The 16451-nt window shown below is 43.8% G+C and overlaps 1 protein-coding gene across 1 annotated transcript in view; it reads left to right on the top strand.

Moving 5' to 3' along the window:
* LOC115316921 overlaps positions 1–16451 on the top strand; it is a 31100-nt gene that overhangs the window by 9372 nt on the left and 5277 nt on the right. The window contains exons 2-4 of the mRNA XM_042289850.1: positions 4885–4987; positions 6447–6532; positions 13567–13676. Of these exons, the coding sequence (XP_042145784.1) occupies positions 4885–4987; positions 6447–6532; positions 13567–13676 (299 nt within the window). The remainder of the gene's footprint in view (positions 1–4884; positions 4988–6446; positions 6533–13566; positions 13677–16451) is intronic.

Here is a 16451-nt window from a genome sequence, read left to right as displayed (position 1 = left end):
GCATCTGCATGACGACGGCGCTTTTGCTGCCAACGGATTTCATCTGCATGTTTGCTTTTTTTCGCTGGTCGGCTGCATCCAACGTTATTAGATTAGCTAAGTTAGAACTGCTTATAAACTCTGCATGCACGAGCAGTACCCCCCCTCACTCACCACGACTCGCCTCCCGTTGCTCGACGCGCCGGACGGCTGCTTTGGTAACTGCAGTGTATTCTATGGGATATGTATTTTTTGAAGCGCAGTGTCTAGATGGCGTTCAACCGTACTCTATGGAACACACAGTTCGTAAACCAAAATCCAGATGGCGCTTCGAACGCCGGAAAGCGGACTGGAGTGAATGATGGGGGGTACCTCCTTCCGGAGTAGTTCCACAACTGAGGTAATCTAGTAACATTGGCTGCACCTTCGGACGCTGCTCCCGGCGCCATCTGTCAATACGAACGCCGAACACATCCCGCTACTGGACTTGGTCGTCCGCTTCGCCGCCCGCCGTAGATCCTGGCAAGTTTCTTGGCCCTATTTTTTACAGAAAGGGAACTACGCTTTGCAATTTTACAAGAAAAAAAAAAAACGATATGTGAAATACACCTTTGACGAAAAGTTTAGGTTGCTACGTGCAAGCGTCGATTTTTATGGTCCATTTTAGATCGTGCTTGGTGACTTGGGTCACCCTATATTTCGTGCAGATTTAAACTAAACAAAAAGGCAAAAAATAAATTGAATTTTTTTGTTAACACAAGACAACAACAAAAACCAATTACAGAGCAGCTTTTTATTCTTTGGTTTCTCTCCTAACTCAAGGTGTATCTCACAGCGTATTTATTTAGCTAAAGAGATTATTCGCGGAAATTTTATATTGTGACATACGTGTCCGACCCACGTATTTCAAAATATTCTGGCCAGTTCAGGGACTTTTCAAAGACAGGGTTTTTCATACACATTACAAAATTGTATTTGTTCAAAAAATAAGCCCAGATATTTTGTATTTTTTATACCTTTTCATACTCAGATAATTGCCATGTGAAATAGGGAACTGGGGCATTTAGATTGATAAATGCTTTAGGATTAATACCAGCCCATGATTAAGAGAATCAATCGAAATTTTACAGAATATCTCCACAGGTGATGAGTTTATAATATGTTAACAAAACGTATAAATTAAGAAACGATGTTTTCCCTACAAGAACCCCAAACCAAAATCCGAGTGAGACAACAGAAGTGTGCTTCCTAAGGCAACACGTGACTCTTAGGACTTTATATATATTATACCCTGTGTTTATATATGTCTTGATAGCGATGCCACTTTTTCATATTCTAAATAGAAAACAAAATGACATTTTATTATATGTAAATGGCAATAATTGTGATTGTGGCGTTTTTCGGGGTTCCTCCTGTACATTACTGCAATTTGTAATAATAATATTACAATTAAGCTATTGTAATACGTAGTTTTTGTAGCTGTAATATAATTTGCTGCTTATGATCTAATTTCAAACGCGCGAACTATGGCAATCCCAAATCGGCAAATTATCATCACTGGTGCCAATTGCCGCGTCTTTCATTAGAAACTTAAATAAATAGTCTAAAATCAATGAAAATATTGTAGCCAGTCTGAAAAATCCACGCAAAATTACATTTATTGCGTATAAAGCAGATTGTGCCATAAAAGTCGCGACTTGTTACTGTGGGCAAAACTTCCGAATCAACCGCCATTCCTTTCCCATCAGATGCTCCTAAAAATACACAAGCAAAAAACGGACCCAGTTTCTCTATTATTATAAATTTTTATAACATTTCGGACGCTGCTCCAGACGCGCGTTCGTTTTGCCAATCTCAGCCTTTCCAGTTCGAAGGAACGCCTACCCGCTTGCACGCCTGCTCAGTGCAGCACGTTTTGTTGGCGTTGGAAATAGCGCATACGAGCGAACGTAAGCTCTGTTTGTTTGCGTTAGCGTTGCGTGTGCACGCTCGAAGTTCTATGCCGCGCGCACGCGGAGCCCAAAAATAGCGGTCTTGTACTGGAGCATGGCGACGACATGGAGCACGCAACTCTAACGTAACCATGCAGCGCTTTTGTTATCTTCCATACGCCATAGCAACACTCTCTAATAACGTTCAATCCCACACCGGCAGCAGCACTACATTGGGACAGTGAAGAGCACTGTTTGCATTCATAAATGGCTATTCGCGAGCCGCGATCGCGAACATTCCGCCGTGCACGCTGAGCAGCTGGAGAACCCGGGGACCCCCACTGCAGCACTTCCAGTTTCCGCCACAAGAGGGCGAGCAGCGAGCTCGAGGCGCGAATACTCTATCTGACTAGATGCGCGCAGTGCTGTTTTTGAAGCCACGGGCGGGAGAGAGAGAGGAGTCGCTTTTGTACGTATTTTGAGTGACGGGCAAAATCGCTGAGGGTGACAGCAACGACGTCTGGAACAGACAAAATAGGGCCCGTGTAAGAGGAAATTTCCTCCTCCCCCTCTTCTCAAACAGGCTTGGGTTACGCTCTTGTCCCTGTATAATTGGCAAAGGCTGTCACGTTCTTCGCCTCTGTCGCTCTCATTGGCTCGATGGGGCCGTAGTATTCACTCCTTGCCGAGTCTTTTACTTTTTTTTTTAGGCAATGAGGGTGAAAGGAAGTGCAGTACCTGCTGCGTCGGTTATCGGAGGCCACCATATTGTAAGCATGCAATTCGAACATGCGTTGGACACTCCTGCGGCGTCGGGGTTCGCACTCGAGTCCATACGTATTCGACGCCAGTGTGTTGCGTCCGTGCTGGGTGTGAACTCTTATCCGATCGCCCGCTTCGCGCATGAAGTTATGGCCAAAACGTGGCGGCCACCAGAGTTGCTTGATGGACTTTTCAAGAGGGTCTATTTTCTTTCTCGGCCATGTAGCATAGAATCCGGTTTTAGCTACGGTGCTTGTTTCTGTATGAGCGCGCCATAGCTCAGAGCACGTGTAGCGAAAGGTTACGCTGCAGGGCCCAGGGATTCTGGGTCCGGTCCCCACCCCTACTCGTGTCGATCTGGATAAGCATCATACTGGCGAGCGGTCGTGTATCATGACTGCTTAGTTCACGTTTAAGACTTCAAGCTGACGGTTTCCAGACTCAATTTACATTCTTTTCTTAAGTGACACTGATAGGGTATTTACGCCTGCCAAAATTTTTATTTGTACATGACATATAAGAGCCCAAGTACCCATAAAACAATTTGCGGCTCGAAATTCGTGTTCTTTCCGCCCGAAAACCGCCAATCGAGAATTGGCCGGTTTGAGTCGTGCTCACTCTCTTTTCTGAGGTCACGTGCCGTTCTCTGTGGTGTAGACACACAAACCAAATATGATCGAAGTGGTGAGTCATCGAAGGCACGCACCAAGTATTAGAAATAAAAAAAAAGATAGGACACCCATTTTTTGTGGCTTGTAAAAAAACTGCAAAAGTGTTTATTGAAAAAGAAAAAAAAAAGTTGCACCGAAAATCAGAAGCACTCTGTGCCTTCTCTCTGTCATTCTCGACATGGCGTTGTACCGCGGCAGTCGCAGCATGGACGGCTGAACGAAGCGGACTAAGCGATGGATGCAAACGACGGGCATTCGCAGCCATCACTATTGACATCAACTTCAGTACTGTTTTCCGCGGTACCGGCTAACCTGTCTAGCTTCGAATAAGAAATCGTTTACCGATCAAAACAATTAGGATTTATTTTGTACGACACGCCCGACCACCAAGCTGATTCGCACGAAGACCTCGCCGAGTCGTCGCTCCTTCCTCGGGCTAAAAACATCGCTCGTCTTACGAACACGAATTGGTGGAGCATGAAAAACGTACGAATGTCAAGCACGAAATGCTTGCTTTTTTATTTTTCGTGCAATATGCGTCATGCGCATTTTTCGTCTGCTTCGCACGACCGGCAAAAAAAAAGGCAAACGCGGTCGGATGGTTACGTGACAAAACACAAGAAGCAAAAGCGGTCGGATGACCACGTGACTTCCGGCAACTCTACTTCTCCCCATTTTTTCTTCGTTCCCAGTTTTGTTTCGGTTTCGAGCAGTTGCATTTTTTTACTTTATTAAAAATATACCTGACGCTGTAGCAAAATATTGATTTGGTATACTTCTGACACCTTATTAAACCGTCTGGCAAAAAATAAACAAAAATCTTTTGGGAGGAATGTGTCAGTGTCCCCTTAAATATTCTCTGGGATGCAGGTACAAGTAGGCATAAATCTTCCTTTGTCGACGACATATGGTGCACGCACCTGAGCATGTTGAAGCAGTTTTATGGTCATGAATATAAATTTTTTTAAATTCCGACAGACTTAAACGGCATGGTGAAACCGCAACGGATTTAACGGCAAAATAGGAGTTCTTAGAATTCATTTTTCTTTTGCTCTATTAAAATGGATCGGTCCTTTGAAATGTCTGCAGTAATTTACCTAAGTGTGCCCTACCCTTATAGCCTCGATGGCTTACGGAAACAGATGACAGTTCCGTGCCCTGTGAATGCGAACTGTTCACGTTGAGTGTACCTAGCTCAGGGCCTGTAGACATATTCAAAGCAAACAGATGTATGCATGCATAAGGCGTTTCTGCAGGTAATTCTGTCATTTAAGGCCCGTTCACACTCTTGCGACCGAGAGAGACCAGACCGGTTTTTAAGCCTCTTGCGACTTCTTAGGACCAGCTCCGCTGCATCGCATCCTGTCCTAAAAAGTCGCAAAAGGCTTAAAAACTGGTCTGATCGCCCTCGGTCTAACTCGGTCGCAAGAGTGTGAACGGGCCTTAAGTCTGCTGCAAAACACCGTGCATGAACAGTGTCAACGTCGCTTTAGGGATTTCCGGGATCTCTGTTGTTGACCTTTCCCTTTCTTTTGTTCCAGATCGCCTCCCTGAGTGGCCTCATAGGCTATGCCGTGGTGGCGGTCAACTACAAGGATGATCTGGCGACCTATGACAAGTTTCCCGAGGTCAAGAACTTGGAATGTAAGCACGCCCCTGCTTCCACTCGTACGACGAGATTGGTCTATAGACCCTCTTATTAAATTCGCCGGAACGAGCCGCTTTTGGCAAGTTATGTTCCCGCGAACATATGGTCAAGCGAGGACAAACAACCCCACCATAGCACCGCTTCTTGCGACCTACATAAATAATTGTATGACCAGTTCACCAAATGATTAGCTAAAGGATTGGTTAGCGAGAGATTTGTAGGAAATTTTTGAATGATCCTGCGAGACGATCGATTCCGTCTTATTTGTTTGATAGGACAACAGAAAATCAAGTTCTACAGAGGGATTTCGGTAGCACTTCATTGTCTCAGAAACATTAACATTAAAAGGCTCGCTGAAGCCTGCCGAAGCGTCGCGGCTGGAAGTATCTGGGGGCGGCAAGAGACGGCCTGTGTTTGTAAAAAGTAAAAGGAACTATATTTCGTTTTGCCGTAACTTGGCAAAGAGAGTACGCGACGGACCCCTCCAGCTAATTGGAGCGACAAAGGCGAAACATGTGACAGCCTCTTGCCAAGAACCTTGGGGGACAGCCAAAACAATGTACGTGTTGTCAAAAATATTACCCAAACAAGCTTCCTGCCGCAGAGTCCCATAATCCACTTTCTCCGGAAACCACCAGTTCGAGGTGTTCGGGCCGGGAATGCACAGTCCACACCACGAGCGCTGGCACGAGCCTCTCGCTTGAAAAGTTTGTCTTGGGCGCTCGTGAATCCATGGAGGAACACAAACAGGTGCTTTCATACCACAACCTCTGAAACCATGACTTCAAAAATGGTGGATTGGTAAGAAAACTTGGCGAGTCAAATGTCAGAGATGCTGAGAGTTATTAGAATTCACTTGGATATTGTGTGGCCTTTGTAGCGTTTCAGATGTTATATAAATGGGTATTGGTTAGCATATTTGAATTTGTGTGTCGTCTTCACACATGACTATGAAAGCGACAGTGAGCAAAGCCCTGAGCACTGGATTCTAGGCCAGCGATTTTCGTGCGAAAGAGAAAAGTCAGATTTTACGTCGCAGGTGCGTTTTCTTAATTGTTGGTTCCTTATGAATCGCGCTTCTATAAATATCTTTACGGGCCTGCCCGTCAAGGCGGGTTGTGCCGGGGCACCGGTGTACGAGCTCGTTAACGCAACGCAGCTCGAGGGCAAGCGGAGTCAAAGTTTGCTCTGCAGAACCCAGGGATCCTGCGTTCAATCCCCACCTTTGCCCGTTTTGATCTGGACGAGTATCATTCCGGCATGTAGTCACGTATCACTACTGCGGGATGCGCGTTAAAGACCCCAGGACAGCAGTGGTGCTGCACTGTCTAAATTTACTACCTACAGCAAAGACACCAGACACCCACTGGGGCTGGCTAACTCCTATTTTCTCAACAAACACGTATCAGAATTACTTTTTAGGTTGTGCTGACATGCTCGTTGCATTCTCTGCAGCCGCATTTGGCAGGGTCCTCGCTTACACCGTCATCTGCGCCATCGGGCTCATCGTGGCCATCCTCTGTGTCAGGGGTGCTTTCACGGTAAGGCGCCCCTTTCCTGCTCTTTGACCTTTGAGCTTCAAGAAAGGCAGATTTCATAATAATAGTAATAACTATGATAAGCCCCTTTATTTCCCTTTTTGAAGGGGGTTTCAAAAATAGAAAACGTCTGGAGTAAAAACTCAGCTGCTGATGCCCAACTCATTTTGACGAAAAACAACATTGTAAAAACATATTGAAATTAAAAATACAAACAGAAGCACCACTGCACAGATGATTGCTCGCATATACGTGTAAACCTTTAATAAAGAAAACGATTTCACCATTTAAACGTGACACCTCAATCGACAGGTTGAAAATTACGCTGTCTCTAAGACTATATGATTTCACATTATTTGCTTCCTTTTCAATAGCATAGTTTAGTGAATTAGGGCTATAATTAGTATGAGGTGTTGAAACTCCGCGTCTCGCCACGATGAGGGACATTCTAAATCTTATTTTTTCAAGCATGTGCAGAAAGTGACAGTGCAAAGGGAAAACAAAAATAATTGTTAAGTTTGCAGTTGTGTGCCCGTTGGGACCGCTCTTGCCCCGTGTAGTTCGTAAGAGAAGGGGCTTCTTCTTTTTCCACCTGACAGATAAGCGATGTCTTGTTAACATGGACACTTTGGTTCTCCAAAAAATTGTACATTATGCGAGGTTTCTATAATAAAGAGACCGAAATGCAAGTCTTTTCGGGCGGCGGAGAAAAACTTACCGGTGACAAGCTCACCAAAGAGCTCACCGCACTGTCCGATGCGGAGAAAAGCTCACCGGCCTTTTGTCGGATGCAGAGAAAAGCTCACTGGCCTTTTGACGGATGTGGAGAAAAGCTCACGTACGAATTTAAGAATCGAGCCTTCGCTCAAGTGAAATACGTTCACTAAGTATATGCTGGGATGCCTTAAGCGCATCCGATCATTCTGCACTTCACTAGCAGAATATATATTTTAAAATATAAAAACATCCTGTAAACACGCCAAGCGTTGCCCGATGAAAATGAAATAAAAAATTTTAATGAAACGCTAATTAAAAAAAAAAAAAAATGACGGGTGGAACTCTAACCAGTCCTAAGGGCTGCAGCATGAGCAGTTTCTGGGTATTAATTTATGAAATGACGTTCTATGTAGTATATCGATACCGCACTGGCAAACCAGTAGTTTCAATTTCGAACGAAGTATATAAAAAAGGTCGTATTTCCTCTATCCCGGCAACGGCAGAAATAAATATGGTAACAAGCGCAACGGATTGACATAAACGCGGAACGAGGACTACAGCCAGGGTGGAGAATGAAAATCTTGATTAAATCCTGATTTAAATCGGACGAATTTACTGGGATAATTTAAATCAAATCTTGCCCGCAACAATAATGCGAAAAATTTTTTTTTTATCATTTCATATTTTGATATGGCCATATATTTGTTTTATTTATATAAAATAACTATCACTTAAGACAGTGGTTCTGAAATGGGGGTCCGCGAAGCCCAGCTTCATCTGTCAAGCCCGGCAATAAAAGCTGTCTTTCCTTTCAGATTGAGAAGAAACGTTCCAATTTTCGGGCGAGTTTCTTGTGTATATGTCAATAAGTGAAGTCTACTTCACACTAGCCCTCAGTTATATGTATTTAATAAATCGCTATCATAATTAACCTATATAGGTCCCTTCCCCTCTCCACGAACGGGGCCCTCCATGATCTCCGCAGATCCACAGGGGGTCCGCGAAACATCAAGGGTTTAGAACCGCCGACTTAAGAAATATTTATATAGGACTGAACTCGAGCAAAAAGCAGTGGTCTTCAGGTCATATAGATGCGTTGAGCTTTATTGTACCTTCGACTTCGTTCATCAGTTAGGTCACATCCTTTTTGAAATTAAATCAGAACGCTAAATACGGAACGACAATTAAAAAAAAACTATGTTCATTTGGCAAAAAAAAAAAAAAAAAAAAAAAAAAAAGAAAAAAAAAAAAAAAAAACGTTGTTGATGTAGTATGGCGGGACTTTCACGTTCGAAAAGTCGTTTAAATATCAGTAATTTTTTTCCCCACAGTGTTTCCACTGATCGGAAGAATAGGACAAACAACCTGCCGTGTTTAAAAATGCATATTGTAATAAACATACAATATTTTCTAGCTAGAGTGGTCTGACTTCAATCAAATAAATCGGACTGAAAAAAATATACTGTATATATTTAAAAACAAAATTCTATTTCGCTTACTGAAGAGCGACCAGATGTGAAGTGTGTACTCTGCGCAGACTTGGAAAGTAACCCTTTACTTTTTCAAGTAATTTTGTATTTGCCATGTCACTTTTCAGGGAAGTAATTTGTAATGTAATTTCTTAACAAATATTGGTAGCGGATTACTTTAATTGCTGGTTACTTTTTTAAAAGATATGAGCATAATACAGTAACTGGAGCAATATGAGCGGGCATTTCATCAGCATAAAGATAGCAAGTTCAAAAATATAGAAAACATTCTGAAGAGCAGAATAACAGAAAAGGAAGCACGATTTTTCCTACGATCGGTCACTGGAACCACTAGAAAACGTGTAAGGCATATGCTCTACTAACGTCTAACTTCTGGTTATTTCAGTTGGTAGAGCTCTTGGCTAGAAATGGAGAGGTCCCTGGTTCGATACCAGCACCAAGCAGATCGTTTCTGTCGCGCACCAGTCGCCTATCTGTGTTTGGAGATTTGTTCTTTTGCCCCTCTCGTAACCATTCTCCAGGGATTATTATCGTTATTCTCGTTCAGCTCGCTCTCACCTCCACACTAATTGCATTATCATCCTAATCTTAAAATACAAGACGTTCACTGTTGTTGGTGTTACATTGGTGGCAGCTGTTAAAGTTCGTTTGCTCAACTGACCTCTAACTCCTAGTTTATAGCTCAGTTGGTAGAACGCTGCAGTAGAAATGGGGTGGTCCCTGGTTCGATACCAGGACCAGGCGGGATTTTTTCAGTCGCGTCCCAGCCACCTAGCTCTGTTTGGAGATGCGTGTTTGTACTTTGTCCCCTTCTCCATAGATTATTGGCATTTGCAAATGTCCGAAAAAACAAAGATCAAGAAGACCGCGCCGAATAGGCGCTATGGTGTTGGGTTCTCGATTTCCTAGTGGAGGTAGACGCTGCTACTGAGCATGCGCACCGCTAGCTTTGTCTGCAGCATTCCAGGGATCATTTCCGGACGCCGTAATCTCGCGGGAGGGCAAGTTTGGTAGCAGCTTTCGCTTCCTTGTCAGCTTACAGGCAAACGGAGTTCACCTACATTCTCTCTCTTAAATACAATACTTTATTTTTACAACGTCTACTAAATGCGGCAGTATGGGAAAGGAAAGGTAATGTTACAGAACTTTTTTTTTCTTTGAAAACAACAAAAAAATTTTATTGTTTTCTTGACAAGTGTATGGGAAAAGTAACGTGAAAATAATTCGTGATGTAGCGAGTAACGTAATCTGTTGATTTTCAGCGAAAATAATTTGTAACGGCAATTCACTTGAGGCTCGGTAATTTGTGATTGTAATAAATTACATTTTTCAAGTGACGGGCACAAGTCTGACCCTGCGTGACACTGTCAACATAAACAAACGATTAACTTTATTTATTTTTACATTTTAGTGGTTACCATTAAAACTTTTAGTGTGGTGAAAATTTCTCATTCGAGGCACACACTTCTGCGAAAAAAGATTCAGGCTGATCAACCCATTTTCCAAGAAAAATGCAAAAAAAATCGCTTTGCTCTAACTCTGTTGCACGGTGTTGCGCCTGCGTGAGAGACGCCTAAAGCCTTGGTAGCGCTACTGCTATTAAATGATGACTAGCGCTTTACATGATAATTTACTTCAAGGGGAGCTTTTCTTCGGGTCTATCCAAAGACTGGTAAGCTTTTCTCCGGCCCCGCACAAAAGTGGGTGAGCTTTTCTCTGGTGAGCTAATCTCCGGTGAGCCTGTCTCTGGTGAGCTTTTCTTCGGGATTTGTATTTTCTCAGTTTGTCGTCGAAAATGGTGTACATATAGCGGAGTATCGATATTAACGAGGTTCATATTAACGGGACGTGACTGTACCGAGAAAACAAAGAATTCTAGAAAGCTTTGGTAGTCAAGCTTTCGGATTTGCCAGTCGCATCTTGCGATACAAGCTTTTCATCAAATGATGATGGCAATAACTCAAAACTGGGATGCTATTAAAAAAAGGTTGAAGGGGCAAAGAGAGAGAAAAAAAAAAGAGGGACTGACATCTCATAATTTGCTGCAGTCGCTGACAAGGTGAGAACCGCATGGAGGAGGGAGCTTCAGTTGTCCCTTATCCAGTGTGATTTTCCTACCTTTGAAAACGCATAGGCATCTTTTGAACCTCGAGCGTGCTTGCACAACCAAAGCACAGCGGAAGTCATGGAGTGCGCGCTGGAGGTTAGGCGTTCAAAAGACACGCCTCTGTTCTGCTTCAGTGAGGGAGTTTATTCAGTCGCCTTTTTTATGAATCCACAAAGTAAAATCCACCAGCCACAAAACATCCCCCCTCTTCCAAGAATATTATGTAGTACTAAAAATTGCACACGCGAAAAGACCACAACAATAGAATCCTCGGACAACTACTTTGAACTTCATTACTGCAAAACATCCTACAAAGGGAAGCAAGAGAAAATGAAAGACGCGATACCAGCATCTCAAGCGCAGCTACGAATTTATTTTCACTTCAAGCCTTTGGACTCTTTTCGGTCTAGATGAAGCGCGACCCTTAGGGTCCCTAGACAGGACAGAGGGTAACTAAAATGATTGGGTCTCGTAACCGATAAGGCTGGGCATTGATTAAGCTTATAACCAAGTTAATCGCCACCCTTTGTTCGAATAATTATTTGATTAATCGATCTCGTTCATTTCCATGCCTGTAATACTTGTTTAAAAGTCAGAACTAAATTTATTTTTGTTGAATATGTGATAAACAAGCAATAAAGAATTTTGATTACGAATCAACCTCGATGTGTAGTTGAGTACAGTTCAAAGACACTCACACTCGCAGATTATTACTCCAGCTGCATGAAGCAAAGGGTTTCGTCGATATTTTCCGGGAAGATTAATCTCCTTTGATTGCTATTCGCAATAGTCTTCGCTGAAGTAAACGGACGCTTGGCACGGCATTGAAGTGGCCGGGTCACGTGTAATCTCCTGCGCTTGTTTGGAGCTACAGTTATCGGGTCTACAGTTTACTTTAGGGTAACAGTTTATCTAAAGTTTGCACTTCTTACGGGTGTACTCATCTGCCTCTTCGCATTGAAAGGGTTTTAACGTTCCTTTGGTTCGTCAATATTGTACCAATTAACCGGTTAGAAATATTAACCACGATAAAGAAATAAATTATTAATCGATAGGTTAATCGATCAATTGCCCAGCCATAGTTACCGGAGCTATTGGTATTATCTATTTGAAGGAAAGATGAAAAGGTTATTTACAAACAAAAGAAACAAGTTAGAGGTGAATTTTAGAGTATTTTTATCCCGTGAATTTTAATATCACGTCCGTTTTCCTATAAAAAAAAAACTTCGTTTCAGCTTCCGTCCGAGCGCAGCCAAAGCTACGTGCGGCCGGAGCCAATCACATGCCGGCAATAGGTCACGCGATCTCGCCTGCACTTTTGTATCACTCCGCTGCGCCGCCGGTCGGCCGCGCCGCCCGCGCTCGCCGAGTATTTCGTCTGCTACGGGTGTATCAACGATATCGTCTGCTACAGGATTAAAAAGTGCCCTTTCACGTTCTGAAACTTAGTCACAGGCGATGTCAGTACGTAGGCTGGCCGCTGGCATCTGTGTCCGAGCTTTCCACCTGTTCGGCGTAGTTTCGAGTTGTAAGTACACGTTGCAAGGTCCCCGATGACCCGGCCGTTGATGTTTCCTTGTATTGTTTGGATATACCAGGGATCGAGGCGCAGTCCTTTCCACCAGCTTCTCGGCGTTCAATGTGATCGGCAGGTAAAGGGGTTCCCTGATTTCGCCGTGTATCTGAATTGCAGTGGCCCGAACGTTTTGCTTGTTTACAACGCGTCGGTACGACGCGGCCGGAGTCTCCTGCCGAATTTGAAAGTAGACATTCATCACGACTTCTCGCGCCTGACGCCCAAAGGTGCCTTTGCGAAAGGACGTTTTGAAGCGACTCGGTGAGGAAAGCAGCGAAGCACATGATTCGGCGATTACGGGAACGAAATCACACAGAAAAACCGAGCGCTGCAGCCGTGTTGCCAGCGGATATACATGTTTTCACCAAACCACATGCATTTACGTATATTAATAAAATAATAAACTTCAAAGATTTGATTCCTTTAGTTGCAAATCATTCTCAGCAGTACACATCTGGAACATTGTGCAGTTTGTACGCACAAAGCAGCTATTTTAAAAGAAATTACTTTTGTGAACTACTTTGTGGTGCGTAGGAATGCTCTTCTCGAAGTTGCGAACCGTCCCTCAGCCTTTGGCTGCGCTCGGACGGAAGCTGAAACGAAGTATAGAAGATGCAACTAATCGCGAGAAAACACGGAAAACCTCAAACCAGTCGTTACGCCCTAAAAGGATCTTTCGGCCGCCAAGCCCATGTCGGTCGTGTGGGCAGCGCGTGCAACTGCAAACTTTGTCAGGCGTAAGAATTCCCCACACTGACACCAGTTGTGAGGTCTTCTTTTTTTTACCTTTTTGAAAATAGCAATTATGCGCGTGCATAGCTTTGATGGCCGCTGAAGATGCGCGAGAGTGCAGATTCCGAAATCTTCGGATATGACGTCACGCTCCGGGAAGGAGGGGCTTCAGCGGTACTTTAAAAGTGATTTTCTGCAGACTTCGTGCGCTAAATTAAAAAAATAATCTTGATATTCGTGATCCTGGAGGCCAAATGAAGACGATTTATGTGTTTTTACTCAAATACAAAACCGTTTCAGTTTCCCTTTAAACTCATATGACTATAGGAATAACCCTGAGAGAGCAGGCCCAGTACAAAAAAAAGGAAACTTTATTGCTTTATGTTTTATGTTTTGTTGATTTTTATCCTCGTAGGATGAGCGACTCTACATCCTGCCTTACCTGGTGTTTCATGCTATGGTCCTCGTGGTCCTGGCGATCCTTTTTTTCATCATGATCAGCACCGTCCCGAGCAGCACCCAAAGGTCACCTTCGATCGTCGAACGGTTGGCCAGTATCCGGACAGCTTCACCACTGGCAAGTTCTTGGCCACATAATTATATACACGACCGGCAAGGGTCCGGCCAGTAACTATCTGTTTTCAGCTTCGCTGCCGGAGACAAAAACAGGGCCGGCAAGGGTCTGGCCAAGAGTGTTGATTTTCAGTAGCGATAGACCGAATGTGCCGAACTTCAGATTCGGCAAAGTTCGGCACATGCCGAACGTTTGAAGGAAAGTTCGGCAAAGATTAGGCAAAAATTCGGCAAATGTCTTCGCCCGCACGAGAACGTGACGGGGCCATGGGTTGCAAATGGAAGATTCATTTTAGGGAATGCTCGGAAATTTTGAGTGCTGAAACGGTAGTCAACAAAGCCCGCAAATACATGAAGATGAATAGCGTCAGTTACCGGAAACAAGCCTCATTTGTTCATTGAAAAAAAAAAAAAAATCACCCCCAACCTTTTAATTAGAAAAGTAATCTGGAATTTGCCATTTTCTTCCAACCGCTAGGGTTAAATTGTAGTGGACTTCTAGCTTCCGCAACGTATATTAGGTTTTATTTTCGCGAATTGAAAATACTGTGTTCTCCCCAAAACAAAAGATAGTCAAATTTCCCCAAGTGGTCACATAAAACAGCGCTGTGTGGGTACACCTAACCCTCTTGTCCGTGGATACACCTAACCTTCTTGTCCTTCGTTTTTTTTTTTTTTTTTTTTTTGTTTGTGTTGTTTTATTTTTTTGTTAAAATTTAACATTAATACTGCTCTAACGAAGACCCAGGGCGCATGTAAGTATTCGGAATATCTAAAGTCGTCTGTCTGAACACCACGCAGTGTCAAAGTCTGGGTCAACGATACAAGATTTTCAAGGGATGGAAATATTCATCGGGTTAAAACGTTCACCCAGTCGAAATGTCCAATTAGGTCAAAATGTCCAAGGAGTCAAAACGTCCAGCGAGACGAGATGTTCAACCAGGTCAGAATGTCCAACCAGATGAAACGTCCATGGAGTCGAAATGTCTGTTATGAGACATTTTTATCCGTTGGACATTTCGTCTCGTTGGACATTATGCCGTGGAATATTCTGACCCTAGAACCCCCCCCCCCCCCCCTCCCCTGGCTACACCCTTGATGGCCAGTGACTGGCCCAAAGTGAATGGCCAATGCCTGACCGAACGTGATTGACCAGTGACAGGCCAAAGCTGAATGGCCACTGGTTGGTCAAAAGTGAATGGCCAGTGGCTGGTCAAAAGTGACTGACCGAAAGTGAATGGCCAGTCACCACAGCTTGGGCCATTGAATATCTGGTCGGCCAGAGTGCACTTGCCAGGCGATGGCCCACTCACAACGTGCTGCTTGTAGCCTTGGCTCTGTCAAGTGTGCCATTGATGAAGTTGTTCTTGCGAGAAATGCTGCAGTTTTTGGACTGTCTTCTTGACTTGAAAGTTATACACACTGTGACGACTTTCCTCCGGAGAGCGAGGGAAAATTTGAATGTTGGTCTTGGCATAACCTTAAAGGGGTCAAAATACGATATCGGGTTGGAATGTTCATGCTTTTACAAAGGCGTACAGATCCTTGTCTGTCCCAAGTATCCTCGCACGAACCACCCCTCATTCAGAAGCTTCTTGGTCCCGGTGAAATCTCATGGATAAAAGGGGTATGTTTCTTTCATTCTTGCCTTCGCAAGGCTTGATGACGTAATCATGGGATCGAAACCACCCGTCTGACGACAGTCGAGCTCGGCTCACGGATGATACGATTAATCGCTCGAGCACTCGACTTCGGCTCGTAACAATCAATGCCTCGGTGGACATTCGGGTAGTGGCTCGTGTCCGACTGCGGTGATGAGAATAGCTGAGCTCTAACAATGTATGGAGCTTTGCACGCGTTTTCTACTTCGCCGACCCCAGCGCGTGGGTATATGATTAACGTTGGCGGAATAGGACAGGCACCAGGTCATGTGGCCATTTGTTGCGTCTCTGAGTTGAGGATCGATGAGTGATGGTTATATTTTTCGAGTATATTTACCGACTGCCATTGCTCAGAAAGAAAAACTTAGGCCAGTTTGTTCGGTTATTAACGTTAGGAGGGATTTTGAGTACTATTTAGTGAATGTAAAAAGATCGCTCCCTGGCCTTTTTAATTTTCTATTTTTGCAACAGCTATCTTTATTTATGAGATAATAAATAGCATTACCTAAGCTGTAAAGCCTGAGTATTCCAAAAGTGTGTTTAAATTAAACATGTAAAAACAAAACAACGCCAGAGTTTTTGTTTTTAAAGCGATACTGACATAACCACTCCCATGCTTGTTTTCTTTTTTTGCCAGGTGATTTCATATGATCTTAGAAGACTACCCAATCAATATCTTGCTACAGCGGCAAATATATTTTAATCGAGCTAGAAAAAAAATTTATCCTCTTCACTTTGTTGAAGAAGGAAGACCAGCGCTCGTTCCGTGTGTTTCTTCTATGTCCTCGTCTGTTTTTCCCGCTGTTTTCTGCGATGAATTCCCACCTACTCGCCCAACTATCGATTCTTCTATGATGGCTGGAAAGGTTGCCACCATCTATGAGCGACAGCGGCAACCAGACTGGTTGTCTGGCTGCCGCTGTCGCTCATAGGTGGTGGTAGCTGTCCAGAGTTTTGTGTAGTTTTATGTCGACATTTGTTTGGTACCGGACACGAAACTGGGGACACTAGCCCTTAACAGCTCCGCTGTAAAACGAATCTGCTGGAAACTAAAACTGGACTGGGA

This window comes from Ixodes scapularis, unplaced genomic scaffold (genome assembly GCF_016920785.2).
Source record: "Ixodes scapularis isolate PalLabHiFi unplaced genomic scaffold, ASM1692078v2 PGA_scaffold13__105_contigs__length_92229423, whole genome shotgun sequence".
Lineage (NCBI taxonomy): Eukaryota > Metazoa > Arthropoda > Arachnida > Ixodida > Ixodidae > Ixodes > Ixodes scapularis.
The sequence above is the reverse complement of the archived record's forward strand: the minus strand, read 5'-3'. Positions and strand labels throughout refer to the sequence as shown.